At 48.5% G+C, this 20,148-nt stretch overlaps 5 protein-coding genes across 5 annotated transcripts in view; 3 read left to right on the plus strand and 2 right to left on the minus strand.

The window, feature by feature from the left end:
• Positions 1-226: 226 nt before the first annotated feature.
• LOC119349228 (uncharacterized protein ycf36-like) lies at positions 227-4,076 on the plus strand. Its single transcript, XM_037617261.1, has 4 exons — positions 227-811; positions 902-930; positions 2,919-2,975; positions 3,669-4,076. Exons 1-4 carry the CDS (start codon positions 337-339, stop codon positions 3,891-3,893), a joined length of 786 nt encoding a protein of 261 aa, XP_037473158.1. The 5' UTR covers positions 227-336; the 3' UTR covers positions 3,894-4,076.
• A 2,992-nt stretch (positions 4,077-7,068) lies between these two features.
• LOC119349229 (glucosamine inositolphosphorylceramide transferase 1-like) lies at positions 7,069-11,187 on the plus strand. Its single transcript, XM_037617262.1, has 4 exons — positions 7,069-7,644; positions 7,742-7,864; positions 8,860-9,027; positions 9,113-11,187. Exons 1-4 carry the CDS (start codon positions 7,381-7,383, stop codon positions 10,793-10,795), a joined length of 2,238 nt encoding a protein of 745 aa, XP_037473159.1. The 5' UTR covers positions 7,069-7,380; the 3' UTR covers positions 10,796-11,187.
• Positions 11,188-11,354: 167 nt separating this feature from the next.
• LOC119349230 (flap endonuclease 1-A-like) lies at positions 11,355-15,642 on the minus strand. The gene is made up of 17 exons (XM_037617263.1): positions 15,535-15,642; positions 15,294-15,410; positions 14,673-14,731; positions 14,502-14,561; positions 14,345-14,398; positions 14,203-14,251; positions 14,064-14,111; positions 13,752-13,817; positions 13,524-13,574; positions 13,321-13,440; positions 13,165-13,249; positions 12,982-13,063; positions 12,690-12,795; positions 12,551-12,607; positions 12,424-12,470; positions 12,248-12,302; positions 11,355-11,715 (listed from the first exon to the last, which is right to left on the minus strand). Exons 1-17 carry the CDS (start codon positions 15,544-15,546, stop codon positions 11,644-11,646), a joined length of 1,140 nt encoding a protein of 379 aa, XP_037473160.1. The 5' UTR covers positions 15,547-15,642; the 3' UTR covers positions 11,355-11,643.
• A 101-nt stretch (positions 15,643-15,743) lies between these two features.
• On the plus strand, positions 15,744-16,766 carry LOC119349231 (uncharacterized protein At4g29660-like). The gene is made up of 2 exons (XM_037617264.1): positions 15,744-16,043; positions 16,397-16,766. The coding sequence occupies exons 1-2, from the start codon at positions 15,861-15,863 to the stop codon at positions 16,529-16,531; spliced, it is 318 nt and encodes a 105-aa protein (XP_037473161.1). The 5' UTR covers positions 15,744-15,860; the 3' UTR covers positions 16,532-16,766.
• Positions 16,767-17,133: 367 nt separating this feature from the next.
• Positions 17,134-20,148, minus strand: part of LOC119349232 (chaperonin CPN60-like 2, mitochondrial) — a 5,767-nt gene continuing 2,752 nt past the window's right edge. Inside the window, exons 6-16 of the mRNA XM_037617265.1 lie at positions 19,470-19,556; positions 19,293-19,382; positions 18,988-19,068; positions 18,831-18,899; positions 18,662-18,739; positions 18,450-18,545; positions 18,275-18,374; positions 18,055-18,158; positions 17,854-17,959; positions 17,644-17,722; positions 17,134-17,557 (exon numbers count right to left, since the gene is read on the minus strand). Of these exons, the coding sequence (XP_037473162.1) occupies positions 17,452-17,557; positions 17,644-17,722; positions 17,854-17,959; positions 18,055-18,158; positions 18,275-18,374; positions 18,450-18,545; positions 18,662-18,739; positions 18,831-18,899; positions 18,988-19,068; positions 19,293-19,382; positions 19,470-19,556 (996 nt within the window). The 3' untranslated portion in view covers positions 17,134-17,451. The remainder of the gene's footprint in view (positions 17,558-17,643; positions 17,723-17,853; positions 17,960-18,054; positions 18,159-18,274; positions 18,375-18,449; positions 18,546-18,661; positions 18,740-18,830; positions 18,900-18,987; positions 19,069-19,292; positions 19,383-19,469; positions 19,557-20,148) is intronic.

Consider the following 20,148-nt stretch of genomic DNA (forward strand, 5'->3'; position numbering starts at 1 on the left):
AAGTAGAAATACCATGTAAGCCATGGAGTGCCAAACAAAGCCTCATTGCTGGTGTTGTATGCTTGCACGCATATGTTAGGCCACGTGCCTGTGCCACACGATTCCTACAGTCCAGTTCCGTCCAAGCCCCAAGTCCAAACAGTCGACCCGCTGCACACGGCACGAGCACAGCACGAAGAGGGAGAGGCAGCCACGCAAAAACCGCGACCGAGCCAGCCTGAGCCGAACCACCACTCCAAGCCGCCGCTGTTGCCTCCGGTTCGCCACCACTTGCTCGGTCGCTCCGCTCGCCGCACCTGCACCTGCAGTCTGCATCGCCCTTCCCTTCCCTTCCCCATGGCCGCCTCGCCTTCCCTCCACGCCCCCCGCCTCCTACACCTGCTCCCGAACCCCGCCCCGACCTTCGCCGGGCCGCGGCGAGGCCAGCGGAGGCGCCTCGCGACGGCGCCGACGTCGGCGGTGCCGCCGTCGCGGAACGGGAGCTCGGCGGGGACGGACTGGTGCCCGGTGCCCCCGGAGCAGCGGCCCGTGAACGAGTACGAGGCGCTGGCCGCGTCGCTGCCCTTCTCCTGGGCGGCGGGGGACCTGCGCCTCTACTGCTCCCGCCTCGCCTTCACGGGGGCCGCCTTCGCGCTCTTCGTCGGCCTCCCCGTCGCGGCCTTCGGCGGCCGCGGGGGCGCCGGCGGCGACGCCCTGCACCTCGCGCTCGGGGCCACCGGCTCCGGGATCCTCGCCGTCACGCTCGCTGTCGTAAGGATGTACCTCGGCTGGGCCTACGTCGGGAACCGCCTGCTCAGCGCCACCGTCGAGTGTGAGGCGCCCGCCCGATTTTTATATATTCCCCTCTGATTGGTGTGTTTGTGTGTCTCTGTGCCTGAATTGTGCGCTTGATTCCTCGCAGACGAGGAGACGGGATGGTACGACGGGCAGGTGAGATGATACTCATGATCCCTCGTTTCTGTGATCTGGTTTTTATTCTGGTAACATGCTGACCTGCCCAACCCTCAGATGCTATGATTGTTCAAGAGCAACTGGCTTTTAGTGAAGCAAACAGCGGGATGTATGTAAGGGGTTTGAATTCTGGAAGCGACTGGCGGCGCTGAATATAATATACGTAGCGTGACGCCACCAAAATATCACTGGATAAGTAATATAATTAGCATCACACCACCAAAAGATCACCGAGTAATTGACCCAAGTGGCATCACGCCACCAAAATATCATTCACAATAGTCGTTCGCTTGCTTATAATAGAACTTATTTATTTTCATTACTGATTTTGGCACGCCATCACTCTGTACCTGACATTACTGATTTTCATTATGTACCAAGTGCTGAAGTGTTACCTTCGCTTCTGTACGATTTTTGTATGTTTATAATAGAAGCCTTGCATGATGAACTTTGTTGGCAAGACTGGTATAGAAATTCAAAGATGACATAGCATGGACATTTTGGACGCCAGTTATTCAATCATCTCTGAAGCATATACACTAACTTGTTGATGGAGTTCCGTTTCAGTTTGTTATACCAATTCATCATTTCTATTGATTCATACACTTGATGCATTTTTATGCTCCAGTTCTAAGGAGGAACAACTTAGTAAGGAAACCCAATAACTCTTTATTCTACCTTGCACATAAGCTGTGATGTAAACATGAGAAAACTTATTTCACCCTTGTAGTATTGACACATTCCTCGGATGCCATAGAACTGGGCTATTTTATTTACTCTAGGTAGGTCAAGTTACCCCCTTCACTGATTTCGTTATTGATGATGTACAGGATGTAAGGGATTTGAACTAGAGAAGCGATAGGCAGCACCCAATATAATATAAGTAGCGTCACAGCACCAAAGTACGAAGCTGGATAAGTAATATAGAAGTGAGCGTTGATATACGGACGACACCCCGAGACGATTTCAAGACAACACAGCATATCCCACTGTCCATTGAAAAGGCAGAACTGCACAACGCCGTTGGATAAGCCATCGTCCTAGAATCGTGAGAGTAATTGTCGTGTGTGAAGTAATTTCGTATAGAAGTAGCATCGTGCCACCGAAAGATCACTGAATAAGAGATGCAAGTAGCATCACACCACCTAAAGATCACCGAGCAAGTGACACAAGGAGCATCACGATACGAAAAGATCATTCACAATACTTGTTCAATTCCAAGTTACTATAACTGTGTGCCTGAAATTACTGATGTATTCAGTATAACTCTGTGCCTGAAGTTACTGATGTATTCAGCATAACTCTGTGCCTGAAATTACTGATGTACTTCCTCCGTTCCTAAATATTTGTCTTTTCAAGATTTTAAATGGACCTCCACATACGGATGTATATAGACATATTTTAGGAACGGAGGGAGTACTACTGTAGGGTTACCTTTACTTCTGTATGCTTATGTATTTTTGTAACTGAAGCCCCACATAATGGACTTTGTTGCCAACATTGCTATTAAATTCAAAAATGATATACCAAAAACACATTTTCACTGGATGCCAATTAATTAATCGTCTCTGAAGAGTACACAGTAACTTACAGATGGAGTTTCAGTTCTGTTGGTTATGACAATGCTTCATTTGTTTCGATTCATACACTTCATGCATTTTATGCTGCAACTCTAGCGCGGACCAATTTAGTAAAGAAACCCAGCTACCTTTCACAGAAGTTATGATGTAAAACATGATGACTTATTTCCCGTGTAGTATTAACCCACTCCGCCGATGCTATTAAAACAGGGCTAATTTTTTTGGTCTAGATGGGTTAGGTTACCCCCTTCACTGATTTCATTCTTGATCATGTTATTGCAGATATTATTCTGACTAGATTAATTTATGCATGGAGATGTGTGAGATATTCTGACCAGACATTGGAATTAGCTCTGGCATCCTGACTCTGTTTCTTACTCTTGGCAGATATGGGTTAAAACCCCAGAAGTTCTAGCTCGTGATCGTCTTCTCGGATCATTTTCTGTAAGTTGACATCATACATGTTAACCTCTGACATCCTAGTCCACTTTGGTCTGATCGGTTATGTTAACAGTCAAAGTGCTTCTTTTCTGTTGAGATACCTGTCAAGAAGCTAGGGAAATGAATATTGAATGGTGTTCTTTTCTGTTGAGATACCTGTCAAGAAGCTAGGGGAATGAATATTGAATGGTATATGCACATGGCATGAGCTGTGGAATTATTGACAAGAATATACTCGTATAAAGAACCGATTGCTTGGATCTACCTTTTTATGGGCGTTATCTGGACCAGTCTGTTTCTAAAATGATGCACACTATTAAACTGCCATGTTTCTATTAAAAAGAAAGTAGTATTAAACTGTGATAGGCGTGTGGGCCACTGGGAGCTACTAAATCATGCATTAGGAATCTTCCTGTAGGAGTCTGTTTGGTGTAACAGGCTAAGCATTATAGCTTACGAGACGAAGCAATAAGAAACAGTTGGTCTTTACATCATCTCAAGTCTTCTCCCTGATGATGCTGTCTATTTCCAGTATCCCATCTCGTTCAAGCGGGGCCGTGCTGGCCACCTTCTGTGTAACGCTGACCCCTTAGTGAACTGAGTTTTATGATAGTAGTCGTACTTGCATTGCATGGTCATGCTGTAAAAGGGGGGGAAAAACTAACATGGTAGCACATGCTTCTTCTTCTTCTTCAGGTGAAGCCGGTGCTGAACAGAGTGAAGTTCACCCTGGTGGGCCTGGCGGTGTCGCTGACCCTCTGCATCCTCCTCTACGCCAACACCGAGAAGCCTCGGGAGCCGCTCGAGAACCCCGCCGGCGGGAGGGCCGTCCCCGGGGTGTACAGCGACGCCGCCGCGAGGTCGTTCGAGCCCGACGCCTTCTGCGGGGAGCCCGACCTCGGCGACCAGGCGGAACTGTAACTGTAAATGGTGGTTCTAGTGGATGGAAGGTACATACATAGCGATAGCCCATACGAACGAAATCCCTTGCATAGCTGTATGTATAGCTGGGTTGGTTTTTTTTCCTTTCTTGGAAAATTTGCTGTATAGTAGCTAGCTGTTGGTCCCGTGTGTATCTTGGTAGCAGAAGAATGGTCTTGGTCCGGTTTGGCTGGCGCGGACGTGACGTGACAGGTGAGGTGACGGCGACGCCATTGGGTTATCCGCCAGGAATGTCGTTGACGCGGTTGGGAGCGTTCGCGTCTTGTGTGGCGGGCGTGCCGGCCGCCGAAGCCGAGCGGAAGCTGCCTGCCTGAGAAAACGATGCGCCTCCACTTGCTCGGAACGTATCTCTCTCGGCGCGCGCTTTTCCGGATCGAATCCAGGAAAGAGTCCATTTTTCGGACGGAGCTCGGCGTTTCCTCGGGCCGGCAACTCTTCGTCGCTACGGCACCTGATGCCGGCATAAAATCGCCCGTGGACCTTCCTTTTAAGAAAAACCGGGTATCGGGCACGGACTTGCTAAATTTGTTACGGGCACTCACTTGTCTTTTTTTTTTTTGGAAGAGGGGAGGAAATATCTATTTAGGCCAACTCCACCGCACGAGCCTATCCTGTCCGGGTATGTCCGTTTGAGGTAAAATGGACAAAAGACGGCACCCACCCGCAGACCCCATCTGATTTTTCTATCCGTTTTCTGTCCGTTCGACCCTATTCGCGGCCCAAATTTGGTCTGGCTTTGGGGTGAAAGTGGACACGAAACAGACACCTTTGTGACGTCCTCGTCCGCTGCATGTCCGGCTGGGCCCATGTGTCATCCTCACCTCTCTCTCTTCCTTTTTTCTCTCTGACCATGGAAGAGCACCGACATCTCCGGCGATGCAGCGAGTGGGGCGAGGCGAGGCGTGGACGACGACAAGGCGGGGGCGGGGCGGGGCGAGACGCGCGCGGGCGCGGCTGGGCACGCCGCGGCCTGGGCCGGGAGGGGCGCGCGCGGGCGCGGCCGGGCATGCCGCGACCTGGGCGAGGCGCGGCCGGTGGCGCGGGGCGCAGCCTGGGCCGGGCGGGGCGCGCGGCGGCACGGCCGGGCACGCCGCGGCCGGGGCCGGGGCGGGGCGCGCGCGGGCCGGCGATGCGAGCTCGGCCACGGCGGGGCTGCCAGGGCGCGGGCGCGGCGCGACCACGGCGGGGCGCGGCTCGTCACAGCCTCGTCCACTGCACCGACGTGGCGAGAGCACGAGCTCGTGGGCGGGAAGGCGCATGCGTGGGCGTGTGGCCGAGGCGGACGCGAGGCGGACAGTTTGGGGTTGTAGCCGCGTTGGGCGCCTCGAGCAAGAGCTGGACATGCATGTCCGTTTTAGTCCCCATTGCCACCTCAAACGGACAAAAAACGGTCGAAGCGGACGTCCGTTTGGGGTCTTGCGATGGAGTTGGCCTAGGACCCCAATAGCCAACGAATGTTCGCTATAGGAAGCATATCATTTGTGAATGTTTTTCGAAAGCACGTGGCAATTTCTTAAGGAACACACGGCAACTTCTGCGCAAAGGGATTTTGCTGCGGAAATGACCATGGCCGGACTTGCTGTAATCCAAAGCTGTGGGTGGCCAGCAAAAGTTACGGGCACTCAGTTTGTCGCTGTGATCTAAAGCTTTGAAAATGATAGCCACAACCTCCAACATCACAAATCCGTCTAGTTCTTCACCGGATACCCGTGACATGGCCGTATTCCTCTCCTCCCGAAAGTTGGAGCTCAACGTCGAGTACGACCACGAGCATCTCCACTCGCGTCCTCAAGACGCCCTCCCCCCTCCCCCACTTTTTTTAGCACCGGCGCTAAAAAAAGACCCCATCCACACCTGCAAGACATTGTTTTGCGTTGGATTTAAACAAAAATAGCCCCGGCGACCTGAGGCCAAATCCAGTCCATCGGGGGGCACTTGAGGCCGCCGACGTTATTTTTTGCATGGCCAAACCCTACCGGTCAGCCTCTCTCCTCCTTTTTCTGCTAGCCCCACCCGTGCATGCAAAAAGGAATCTCTCCTCTCTCTCCTCCCGCCGCATCTCCTGCTCCTCCCTCTGACCGAGCTCGCCGCCCTGCCACCTCCGCCTCGCCTCGGCAGCGGCAGCGGCACAAGCAGCAACAGCGGCGGCGGCAACAAGCAGCTGAACCGCGTGCGAGAGGCGGCGGCTGGGTGCATGCACTGGCCGCGACCAGGCAGCAACGACGGCCATAGCGGGCGGGGGCAGCAGCAGTTGCCACCGGCGGCCGGTGTGCGTGTGCACGCGCGGGGCGGTAGCAGCGGAGGGCGGCCGCGGTCAAGCCGTGGCAGGGGCACGCGTGGGCCGCTGCAGGGCGCAGCCACGGCACAAGGCGCTAGCGCGGTCAACGGTACGCGGGCGCGAGCAGCTACAGCGCTGGGCCAGCGGAGGCGCTACGGGCAGGCGGGTGTGCGCACGCGAGGCAGGGGCGCGACGAGGTGCGGCATGGAAGCACTGCTGGAAGGCAACGCGTTCGGCGACCCCGCGGCCGAGAAGCTCGCCGCCCGCCCAGCTGCTGTGGCTCGGGTAGAAGATGGCCGAGTGCGGCGCCGCGACTTCTCGTCGGGGGCGTCTATTGCCGTGGCCTCATGCTGCTCGAGCTCGGCGTCCATGGAGCTCGGGGCGAGGCCGGGCCGCCCGTGGCCTGGGGCGGGCGCGGGCTCGCTGTCTCCTTCCTCGCTTGGGGGTGGACACGGCTGAAACTTTTTTCATCCCCAAGCCAAAAAATTCCGCCGGCAACCCCCAAGCGGCGGAAAAAATGCCTCCTGGGAGGGCTCAACGACCGGAGATGCTCTAACCATTCGCTACCGCACACGATTTTTCATGCACGCTCATAGCCCTTCCATTTCTGTTTTTCAGTTAGGAAAACTACTGCATTTATATTACAAAAAAAAAACCCAGAGAATTCTACTTCCACGAAGGTTTTGAAATGTCTGCTTCGAGAAGGTTTGAAAAAGAGATCTCTTTGAAAAATAGTAGTACAAATCCTCGAAAAATCCGAGACGAGGGGGAATGTGTCCGTGCCGCTTCGGGTCAAACATGCCGTCGCCGCCGCCCCGGCTGGAATCCAAACCCCTCGCCCTCGCCCTCGCCCTCGCCCTCGGGTCCGTCCACCCCGCAAAACGCCCACACGCAGACCTCACCAGCACCACCACCTTCCCCCACACGGCAGCCAGCGAAGCAGCAGCCCAGCCGCCGCGCCGGCACAATCCTTCCCTCTCGCTAGCTAATCACCCACTAAATACTCGCTCGCTCCTCCCCCGGCCTCGCCTGCGCCCCATTCGTTTCCATTCCGCCCGCGCTTTATTGATTGGTTGATTAATTAATTAGCCGAGCCCACTTGCGCCGCTCTAATTCCGCCAGCGGCAGGAGGAGGATCCAGCGGGCGAGCGGCGGGATCGGGCGGCGGTCGATGCCGGCTGGTGGGGCATGGCGGGGCGCCGAGCGATGAGGCCGGCCGGCACGGGCATGCGGGGGCTCGCCGCCGCGGCGCGGTCCTCGCCCGCGCTCTCCTTCCTGCTCGCCGCGGCCGCGGCCGCCGCGCTCGTCGGGGGCGCCTACTTCTGGGTGGTCGTCGCCTCGTTCCGCCTGCCCGAGCCCGGGGCCCTCGGGTGCCGGCCCGACGGCGAGGGCTCCTGGGCCATCGGGGTCTTCTACGGCAGCAGCCCCTTCCACCTCCGCCCCATCGAGCTGGTGAGGAGCCTCGAGCTTCAAGGCTGTGTGTGGTGTGGGTTTTGACTTTCGGGGAGGCGCTGGGGTGCTCACTGCTGTTTTGATTTGGTTCGCGCAGGAAGGGAAGAGCAGCGCCAACGGCTCCGCGTGGCCGGTGGCCAACCCGGTGCTCACCTGCGCCTCCGCCACCGACGCCGGATACCCCAGCAACTTCGTCGCCGACCCCTTCCTCTACCTGCAGGTACGGTCCGTCAACTCCGTGGAATTGCGCTCTACTGCCTTGTACATGTACGGACATCTTGCGAAATTTACGGCGTCAGGGCTGCAACAAATCCTTGAGCTGCGAAATTCAGCTTGACTGGGTGGATTTTGGTGCCGGTTGCGGTGTTTCTGGATTCAGCTCCTCTGCAAGTGAGTGAGGATTGGGAAGGCTTGCGGTTTGACTCTCGGATGCTTGGGACATGATTTGGGAGTGCGATGTCTAGTTGGGTAGCTGGATATGGTGTTCTGACGGTGTGTTATTAGTATGTGAAAGACATTGTATCAACTGTTCTAGTCGGGGATGCAAAATAAACTACCAAGCCTGCTGCGTACTGAATTGCCAGTGCATCATCAACAATTTGACTTGATAACTTTACCTGGGGAGGACTGCAACCTTGTTTACACTGAAACATGTCTCCATGGCATAACTGAACACTTCACCTATATTATATTAATCCTATGTAATTTGATTGTAAAACAGACTAACTACCACTGGAACATGCTTGCATGAAATTCTTTTGTGCGATTCTGAAATGTAATTTTAAGGAAATGTAGCTTCTGAAATGCTGCTGATTTGATTGATGGTTCCAAACTTGCATGTACCAAAGTACCAAACAAAAGCATGTCGTTAGCGTACTTGTACACTGCATGACAACATAAGTGGATTTGCCCAATAAATCGTTTTTATAAGGCCCGATACACATTTGAGGATATTTATTTGTGCATTTATCTGTTTTGGATGATATTTATGTTACACTTCATACAAGAAATCATGTTTCTTAATATTATTTGTCAACCTAGAAATGCCATCTTCATGGATTATATGTTTGGACTTATGTTCATAGAAGCATTCTTGAGTTGAGAAAGAACTTCATGCGATTTACCTTCTGCATTCTTTTCTACTTACCATAATATGTTTTCCATTGATATTTTCTAGAATTCTCAACCTGATATTACTTTTTATTCGTCTCTCAGGGCGACACACTGTTTCTTTTCTTTGAAACAAAAACAACTACCTCAATGCATGGTGATATTGGTGTTGCAAGAAGCTTCGATCAAGGTGCAACATGGGAGTTTCTTGGTATTGCTCTAGATGAGGCATGGCACCTGTCCTACCCTTTTGTGTTCAAATATGAGAATGAGGTATATTTTTCACTCTGTATCTGTTACTTGAGAACTAAGTGGCTATTTCTGGAGATGTCAAGGCACTAACTTCCTCTTTTTTCAGATTTATATGATGCCAGAGGGGAACAAAAAGAAGGAGCTTCGACTTTATCGTGCTACTAAATTTCCGCTTGAGTGGACATTGGAGAAGGTGCTCATCAACAAACCACTTATTGACGCCTCATTAGTCCAATATGAGGATAACTGGTGGCTCTTTGCCTCGGATTTTACACGGTATGGAACAGAGAAGAATGCAGAGCTTGAGATTTGGTACAGTAGCTCTCCTCTTGGTCCTTGGAAAGAGCACAGGCAGAACCCTATTTACAAAGCTGACAAAAGTTTGGGAGCTCGAAATGGTGGAAGGCTCTTCATGTTTGAAGGGTCGTTGTATCGTCCAGGTCAGGATTGCAGTGGAACCTATGGGCGGAAGATTAAGTTGTACAAAGTTGAAAAGCTAAGCAAGGAAGAATACAAAGAGGTGCCAATAGAACTTGGGATTGAAGAGCCAAAGAAGGGGAGAAATGCCTGGAATGGTATGAGGTATCATCACTTGGACGCGCAGCAACTTGACTCTGGTAGATGGATAGCTGTAATGGATGGTGACCGTGTTCCTTCAGGCGATTCAACGCGAAGGTCCATCTCTGGTTACCTGGGTCTCTTGCTAGCCATTGTTCTGGTCACTTCTGTGGGTTTTGTGAAAGGTGCAATCAATTGCTACATCCCTCCGAGTTTCTGGGCTGCCCCGGCAAGGAGAAATGAATTGTCCCGTATCTTGCCTGTCTACCGCTTCAACCAGAAAGTCCGCAGATATTCTACCAGCCTTGGCAGATACATCACAGCCACCAAAGCAAGGCTCAATGAGAAAACATGGTCCAACAAGCTGTTCTTCTGCGTGATTGCTCTATTAGGGACCATGAACGTCTGCATTGCTGTGCACTTCCTACTTGGTGGTAATGGCACGGAAGAGGCATACACACATCAAGGTCAGCGCTCTCAGTTCACGTTGGTCACCATGACATATGAAGCTCGGCTCTGGAACTTGAAAATGTTCGTCGAACACTACTCCAGATGCGAGTCGGTCAGGGAGATAGTTGTTGTCTGGAACAAAGGCAACCCTCCAGGCAGCGATGCCTTCGACTCCACGGTGCCTGTCAGGATACGAGTGGAGGAGCTCAACTCTCTCAACAACAGGTTCAGGGTCGACCCTCTGATAAAGACCCGGGCCGTCCTCGAGCTGGACGACGACATCATGATGACCTGCAGCGACGTAGAGAAAGGGTTCAAGGTGTGGAGGGAGCACCCCGAGCGGATGGTCGGCTTCTACCCGCGGATGATCGACGGTGACCCTCCGCAGTACAGGAACGAGCGGTACGCCAGGGGCAAGAAGGGCTACAACCTGATCCTCACAGGCGCTGCCTTCATGGACAGTGAGTTTGCTTTCAAGAGGTACTGGAGCGAGGAGGCCAGGGAAGGGAGGGACTACGTGCACAAGAACTTCAACTGCGAGGACCTGCTGATGAACTTCATGTACGCGAACGCGAGCTCCGGTGCCGGGTGGAGGACGGTGGAGTACGTGCACCCGGCATGGGCCATCGACACCTCCAAACTCTCCTCGGTCGCCATCAGCCGCGACACCCAGAAGCACTACGACGTCAGGACCAAGTGCCTGGCCAAGTTCTCCTCCATATACGGCCCTCTGCCACAGAAATGGGAGTTTGGCAGGCGGCAAGATGGCTGGGACAAATAGCCCGGACTCTGGACAGTGTGGGCGGGAGATAGTACACAGCCAACAGATGCAAATGCTTAGAACTTTTTTCGTTGTTGGTCCCGTGGGAAGTTTTGCAGCATGGGACGGAAGTGCTATAACCTTGGTAGAAGTGTCGTCTATTAGATTTGGCTAGAAGCCTAGAGTGCAGTAGATCAAAATCTTCTTCCCCGGTGTCTAATTCTCCAGGAACTTGTGAGATCAAATGCTCATATAGGCCAGCTGCAATGCGCTAAGATTCAATTGGGTTGTATGCATGTCGTTCTTCTTTTCCCATAGATGTTCTTTTTGCACTTGTTTTCCAATTGTAAATGGTGTGATTTTGCTTATGTACAGTACTAGGACTTCATCTGGATGTTTCACAATTTTGTTCACGTCACTGGAGTGGACTGCCGTTGCAGGAGAAATTCTAGTACTCCCTCCAATCCATATTAATTGACGCTGCTTTAATACAATTTTATTACAATGTTGTACTAAAAGTGTCAATTAATTTGGACCGGAGGAAGTACCATTTTGTGGCGTGCAGCCTAGATGGTTGGTATTAGTCCAAACTTTCTCCGTCTTAACTAAAATTGCATGCAATCAACCAAAGCAATCCACCCTAAAATTGCAACAATGAATTCTCCATAACAGGAAAGTACGATCCTACAACTATCAGCAGATGAACAAACATGAGACAGAGTTTTGTTTTTCCCTTCTCAAGTCGCTAATTTACCTAATCTTTGAACATGAGACGACGAGAGAGCACCGAACAAAGATTTGAGTTACACAACAGGAGGAGACTGATCTAGCTGAGCACGCGACTGCAGCTTTTAGTTCGCGCATTCAACTTATTTCTTCCTTCCGCGGGTTGACTTCGTCTTCTTGCTAGCGGCTGCACTGGCTGGTTTCTCTGCAGTTTCCTGCGATTCATACCATACAGAAATTCATGTGCTGAAATGTTGTCATGCAAAAAAAGATATAGTAGCACTGCCCCAGCAGGGCAAATGCATTGTTAGTGCACGATTCAACAATAAACACAATATATAGGTGTCCCGGGGGGGAATCGTCTGGAATTACTATAGCACTAGTTTTCAAAATATAGGGTCTGCTATTTGTATCTACGGGGATTGATTATTCATTTGAAAATACTGTTGGGAAATGTGCATCTCTCTTGTGGTGATGTTGATATCAGGCGCGCTGCACAATGGAATCATGTACGGTTCAAACTAGGGCAGGCAGCCTGGTGGTGAATTGGTGATGTCTAGCACTACCCAAATAGTGGTACGAATATCAGAGACACAGTAGACCAAAGTTTGAATTGCATGCACAGTTCTAAAATATATTTATTGGGCTGCATATATATGATGCTAGAAAATGATGTTTCTAGACAAGGCCAAAAAGTACATATATAAGCACTATAACATGAAGAGGCATTTTGGTGGATGTATGTACCTTCCGCTTCAATGGCACTGATGTGCTAACAGTTGGCTTGAAAAATGACTCGAGCCTGATTACATCAAGTCAACAATTATTACAGTATGATCAAGTTCAAGTGCTAAGAAAGCGACTATGCACACATGTATTAATTCTTAAGAACCGTGTATGTGAATATATAATACAATGCTCACCTTCCTTGGGATGATTTATTCTTCGCTGATTTAATCTTCTCTATGGCCTAACATGAAACCCATGACATATATGGTTGATAAAAATGTTTAAATAACTGGAACAGAGAGAGACAAGAAAAATGCATGCCTTTGTCACACGATCTTGATTGAAACCATTTTCTTTCACCAGAAAGTTCACGAGGCCCTGGGGAAAGATTAGAAGTAATGGGTATTTTCAGTTGTTCACTTCCTGTTCAGGAGGCAAGTAACAAGGACAGCAGACATACCTCCTCATCAGGTGCAGTCCATTTGAGCTCGGGAATATCCAGTGTTACATCGGGTTCCTTGAACATGCGCCGAGCCTCTTGATAAGGCCAGTCAGGAATTTGATATCTACAGTAGACAATGGACACATGCAAAGAAATTAACAAAGAAACCAACACAAACCAGAATTTCACTGGCCAAGAGGTGCATGACTTCAAAGTAGATAAATCTTGGGCCACTGCTACACAACTGACATGTTGGATTCAGCTGAGTACTAAGTCAATAGAAAAACCTTCAAAATGGATAAGGACTAACTTGTCTTTATTAATATTTTCCAGAATGCCCTCAATGGACCCGTGCTGACGAATGAGCTTCAGAGCTGTAAGACCACCAATGCCTAGTGGACAAGATCCCATACAGTTAGAAAACTTCTCTACTAGCTACATAATTTGATAAATGTGGGCAACAAAATGAAAGCAAAAGAGTAAGCAATGATACCTTTAATGCTATCACAGTAGTCACATCCACAGAGGATGCACAAGTCAATGAATTGGTCCATAGTGAATTCAAGCTCCTCAAGAATCTGCAGTATGAAATTTGGTTAAGTGTATACAAGATAAGGATGAAATTTAAGCTCAACAAAATACTTCATACTTTCGCAACTTCAAATTCCATAACAGGTATTTTCCTGGAACTTGGATCCATCAAATGACGAACAAACCGTGTAGCTCCAAAAGTAAGTGAGTCCATATCTTCGGATGCAACAGCATACACCTACAAAATAAACTGTACTAAATAAAAATGGAAGCAGAGGGTGAAAACAAGAAGGTAGTGGACGTCCACTATGTTAATATTACCTTGTCATTCTTGCAAAGGGCAGCACATTGTGATTCTGCTTCACAAGGAGCCTATTGGTGGTACAGGAGAGGGAACTTTAAGTGAAATTACAGCATCACGAACACACTATAAATCATAAATTATATGCTGATAGAAAGCGAATTTACCGATTCCATATAAAAACATGATTATATATGGTAATGTGTACCCTGTAAAATATGTATGGCAGTGAGCAAAACTGAATTTACCTCCACAACAGGAACACCCATCAGTCTTAGTAGACGCTTACAATCATCATTGTGCTGCTTCGTGACCTGCTCATAAAGGACATGGAAAGATGTAAAGCTAGACCTTACTCTGAAAACTAATTCATCGCATATACTCTTACATAACATCACTTTATGCAAATAAAAATATACAAAAATTCAGTTGATAATTGATCAGTGAAAGAACCAGTTGGCTCCTAACACAATGCAAATCGTCTTACATTAAGGAGATTACGACTGATGAAAATTTTCAAGACTCTTTATCACAAACAACTGAAAATAATAATTTCTCACCTTTACAGTTCTCTTGCTGAATTTTTCAATTGCATCCGTATCTCCTGCCTAGAACAACAAAATGCATTCCCCATAGGGGTCAAAAAAGAGAGCATAGAAGAACGTGGATAAAAAACTGATCAAAGCAACGTCAGCAGACCTCTACTGCCTTCGTCAGCTCTTCTGTTGCTTCATTCCTCTTTGCGTGTCTGACAAGTATTCCAGGTTAGCATTGTATAACCTAAAAAGTAGTGTAGGCAAACATATAAAGTGTGCTAGGAAACAACCAACGGATAAATAACCTTTTTAAAAGCTCGTCCTTCTTCATTTCAGGAGGCTTGCCATCAAAAACATATCTGCATGAGCAATGTTGTGACCCCATTAAAAATAGACTTATATTTTCAGCTGTAATTATATGGAAGACTTCTGATATTGAGAAATGAAAGAATTTGGATTTACACTGGTTTAATTCCTGCCTCGAGCAACCTTATTGTCCGGCTGAACATGCCTTGCAAATGACTGTTCAAGAAAAAGAAAGAGCCGCATGAACATACATACTAGGACTATAAATTCTGTGCAGTACTTCAAATAATACTAAGTATGGTTGGAGAGAGAGAGAGAGATCTGAACCTGGTGATATCACCGGCTTCGTTTGTAAGGGTTTCCATCCCTGTCCTTCCAACTACAATCTGTACAAGGGAAAGCATAAGAAACATATCCCACCTTTCATCGCGGTGGGTAAAAAAATTGTTTGCTATTATCTCACAACTGCTTGTTAACATCCACACAGAAGACAGTTCATCAGTGCAACTTTAAATTGTTCCTTCCTTTATGTTGTAAATAAGAGAAAACATCCTATGCTAGAGGCAATCAGCTCATTGTTAATCAACTCAGGCAAACTAAGAAGACACTAATTTATATGCCCAAGGGGTGGGCGCAAATTTGGCAGTAGCCTACTGCAACAATCTTCTTCTAAGAGTATAAAATGGGAAATTATTCCAGCACTAGGCGACCAGTACCAGAAAACTGTCACCACACGAGGGTTTACAGAACCCTAAACCCAACCTAAGAAAGCAGATCTTCTGTGCCGGATCGCCGAATGTGCGTGGAGCCAGCGACCAGCCGCGTATAGAGATGGACTCTTCAGCACAAAACTCTGGCCCAGATTACTGGCGTGCAAGCACGATACGAGAAACAAACAGTAAATGGAGGAGAGGCCGTGTGGGTCAGGGGGGAGAATGGGGGCTATACGAGGAACTGGTAGATGCACATGCTGGCGTCGACGGCGATGCGGCGGCCGAAGTAGCTCTCGAACTTCTGCTCCCTCATCGACTTGGGCGCGTTGTCCGCCAGTAGCTTCGTCAAACCCTACAGCCACGCACAAAATGAATCGCCTCTCCATTCGAATGTGACGGGGAAAGGCGTCCCCAGATACTCCGCCGAACAAATCCACAGGGTACAAGGGGCCGGCGGCCTCTCATGGCGCACTCACCTTGACCCCCATCTCGCCGGCGGCAGGCGGCAGGCGGCGCGCGAAGGCGGCGGGGGCGGGGCGGGGAGAGGGGGAGAGGAGGCCGCGGGCTATTTTGAGTTTTTTTTTCTTCCTTTCCGTCCCCCCCGGTCTTTGTATTCTGGGAGCGCCGTGGTACATATGGGCCGGACCGGGCCGGACCGGGCGGGCTCAAATAGCCAGCCGGGCAGGAAAGCGTCCAGGCCCAGAGGCCAGAGGAGCGAACCTGATCTCGGACCGAACCCACGCCAGCGTCGCCGCCGGTCGCCGGGGAGGCTGCAGCGAGCTGCCGGAGGGAAGAAGGGGAGATGGCGAGCCGGCTGTGGAGGTGGTACGCGGACCGGCAGTTCCACAAGTGGGAGAAGACGGTGCTGTGGGACATGGTGGAGCCCTACCGCCCGCCGCGCTCCTTCGCGCCGCTCGTCGGCACCTACGTCGCCGCCTTCTACACCGCCGTCGTCGCCGCCGCCGTCACCGAGCAGCTCTACAAGGTCAGGCCATTCACTCTCGGACCGACGCCGGGGCCTCCTCGGACGTCGCTCCCCCTTCCTGTCTGCGCGCTCGCTCGCGCGGTAGATGCTCGACGAAATGCCTCCTTGCTCAGGATAGCACAGCCCGTGCTCGCATCATAAAATTGTCCAGCTCCAGCCATGGCATCATTTGCATTCTTCACTTGCCAGATTCCTCTGATCTCCTACGGTGATATGTGGCTTCAGATTTAGGAACTCATTTGAAAATCGGAAGATCGCAATTATGATACTGCATTGGAGAGGCTTAGTTCTGTGTGCTTAAATCGCCTCTGGGTTTCACCTGATTGTGTGTTGCTGTTGTATTTTTGGAGCAGGAGAAGTACTGGGAGGATCACCCGGGCGAGGCGGTGCCGATCATGCCGCCCATGTTCTACTGGGGGCCATGGAGGGTGGTGAACGGAGAGGTTCCCCGCTTCATCCAGACGCCCGAGGAAGCTAAGCCGGCATAGAGCTCCTTCGAGTTCGAAGGGGTCATGGGAGTAGTTTGCTCTTCTCCTTTTTCTTGATCGGAGGCCTCTCATAAGTAACTCACTGTTTGCTGTGTAGCTATGGCATTGCTGCATTTCTTGTAATTTACATTCTGGTGATTGGGCGGTGCCGTGGAATCATAATGGTCTTTTTATGTATGCTTGTTTGCACAAATAAATTGATACTTCTATCGCGGAGCAGATTGTTTGCATTTTATCGATTTGATGATCTTCCAGGCGAAATAGATAGGGCTGGGAGGCACCCATTTTGCATCATCTACTCCCTCCGTTCCGATTTACTCGTCGTGGGTTTAGTTCAAATTCAAAAACAAAGGTTCTAGTCATTGCCAGCTTAACAGTTATCATGTTCTGGAATACATCAAAAGTTCCCAACGCTCACTGGGCAAGGTTGGACAAGGTTGAGATGGTGATCAACACCAGAAATTTGTAGTGTGCAGCCAACGATAGGCAATGTCACGAGACCTAATACGTGAAGTAACTGAAATGGAGGGAGTATATACTTTTCATGTATGCAGCACCGGAGCAGCAACGAGCACACCACCATGAAAAGTTGAAAACACAAGGAGGGCACAGGCAAATTGCACTGATCAGAGAAGCACTTCAATAACACCAGGCGTTGCCCAGTTAACATTCAAAGCCCCAAATGCTTGTCTTGTCAGAATCTATCTGAGTTTTGACCCAAAATGAAAGGGTTCTAAATCTAGTTAAGGCTACATCAGCACTGAACCACGAGTTTTTCAGAAACCAAAATAGGTGCCAGCTTTGCACCTCTCACTTGATAGGGAGGGGAGTTCCTATTCATGTATACGCCGGGGTAGTTAAAGTTTGTCATGTCTTTAACCAAAAAAACAGGTAAATGAGACGGCATGCCGCACTCGACCTCAGAAACCCATTCCGCTCATGTCCGGCATGCGACTGGCAATTCTGGCTTTTGTCGACGGAAGCTCAGCGACTGCGGCCTCTGTGGTTGTCATCAGCAGAGAAACGCTGTACCAGAAACACAGATTGTCAGACAAGTTTGATTGTTTCTGTCGGTCGTGCAAAGGTACATGGTTAGAGAACTTGAGCTGTACCTTGCTGCATCTTGAAGTGCAGTTCGGATCACCTTCACGGGGTCGATGATACCAGCCTTGATCATGTCAACATACTCCCCTGCATTAGGCAAAACGCAAGAATCAGCTACTGAACCTCTAGAGATTATTATTCTGTTGGAGAAATATTAGGATTGCCATTTTTACTGCAACTAAGAATCGACAGCTGAAATACAGTTAATTTGCGCAGACCTTTTGCTGCATCATAGCCCAGACTAAGATTATCTTGTTCCAGTAGCTTCCCAATAACTATGGCACCATCGATGCCGGCATTTGCAGCTATGGTCATCAGAGGGGCCTGCAGAAATTACGGAATAATTCATGTACGTCCGGATATGGAATAACCAAGTGCGTGAAGTGCAGAAGAGCATCATAATCAGCACAAGAAGTAACCTTCAAAGCATTCTTGATAATCTGAACTCCAATCTTTTCATCCTCATGCGATGTGCTAATATTGTCGATCTCCTTGGTGGCATATAAAAGTGCAACTCCACCACCTGTTAGGCATGACGTTAATTGGGAACACATACAACATAAAATCAGGTTGCGGAAACAAAGTAATAAGAAATAGTGGAGAAATATTGTACAAGCTGCTCAAGAAAAATGTGATTACCTGGAACAATACCCTCCTCCACAGCAGCCCTTGCAGCATTTAGAGCATCTGTTACCCTGTCTTTTTTCTCACCAACTTCAGCTTCACTAGCTCCACCAATCTGCAAAATAAATGTGTATGCTGTGACGAGCACACAAAACAAGGGACCTTACACCATACTTAGAAACTAACAAACCTTGAGAATAGCAACGCCTCCAGATAATTTTGATAAACGCTCTTGAGCCTTTTCTTTGTCGAACATGGAGGTGCTGTTCTCAAGTGATTCTCTAAGCTGTGAAGGGCATCCACATGACAAAAATTGTGACTTATACTGAAAGAATTACCTGAACCAGTATCCAGATAGCTTAACTTGAGACAAAGAGTCAAATGTGATGATTCTTAGAGTACCTGTTGACACCTCTCTTCTATCTGTTGCCTTTCACCTCCACCATCTAGAATGATAGTGTCATCAAGAGATACAGTAACCTGTGAAGAAAATGTCACTGTATGGTTCTTTTTCTTCAAATAATGTTACTATATTGCTCTCAAGTGTAACAATTTATGGAAGTTGACAAACCTTCTTAGCTGTGCCGAGCATTTGTAGTTCGACTTTATCAAGATCAAGACCTTGGTCCTCGCTAATAACCTTGACATTAAAATGAAATATCAAGTCAAATTCATTCATAGTAATGTCAGTCATGTTAACCAACTTGATTGTTCTGTTAACAACTAACCTGCCCTCCTGTTAAAACAGCCATATCATCCAGATTGGCCCTTCTGTTTTCACCAAATCCAGGAGCTTTGACGGCACATATCTACAGCCAAGGCCTCAAAATTAGTTCGGAATTTTGCTTAAATAAGCTTCTCTGGGACAACAATCCAGAGTAGCTTGAGCCTAGTGAAGGAAATAGACACCACAGACAAAAGGAAAAACAAACTGAAAAGGCTTACTTCAATGCCAAGAGTGCACATTGCCAACCAGCTTATAAGAGTACGGAAGGATGACAGAAGTAAGAACTAAAGAAATGATTCATAATACCTTTAGTCCAGCACGATGCTTGTTCAGTACAAGCATCGATAGAGCTTCTCCATCTACATCCTCAGCAAAAATGAGAAGAGGTCTGCGGTTCTACATAGATCAATCATGATTTATCAGTTGCCACCAAATTTCCATCATGGGATAAACAAAAGCAAGCACTGAACTTAATGGAGTTACCTGAATAGAAATTTGCACTGCTGGAAGAAGTGAATTCATGTTTGAGATTTTCTTGTCATGAATAAGAATCAGAGGATCTTTCAACTCCTGCACATGAAAAAAGGATAAATCAGAAACATGGATTCAGTTCAGATCATTCATATAAAATCTTCATTGTCTATTGATATGCATGGTATCCCTCTCATCTTTATTTTCTATCTGCTCTTATCAAATACTCCCTCCGTCCCAAAATAAGTATCTTAACTTTAGTACAACTTTGTACTAGAGGAAGTATGTGACATGCCTACAATAATCTCTGCAGACAGATACCAAACAATTGTAATTCAAGTTTACAAGACAAAACACAAGCAGCATGTGTCATCCTCAAAAGTAGGAAGTGTAGTAGTCTATTTAAGAATACATTGAAGCAACTGTAAACAAAGAGGAAACAAACTACAGCCATTGACTTCCCAAGTACAACCTCCGTCCCTAATTACTTGTCTTAGATTTGTCTACATACGGATGTATCTAACACTAAATACATCCGTATCTAGACAAATCTAAGACAAGTAATTTGGGACGGAGGGAGTACTACTGATAAGTTCCCACCTACATGCATATTGCCATGGAAAAGTTAAAACAAAAGGAGGATTTGAAGAAATCCCTTACAGACAGTAAACATGCTGAATTTGTCAGTATA

The sequence above is a fragment of the Triticum dicoccoides genome, chromosome 1B, assembly GCF_002162155.2.
Source record: "Triticum dicoccoides isolate Atlit2015 ecotype Zavitan chromosome 1B, WEW_v2.0, whole genome shotgun sequence".
Classification (NCBI taxonomy): Eukaryota; Viridiplantae; Streptophyta; class Magnoliopsida; order Poales; family Poaceae; genus Triticum; species Triticum dicoccoides.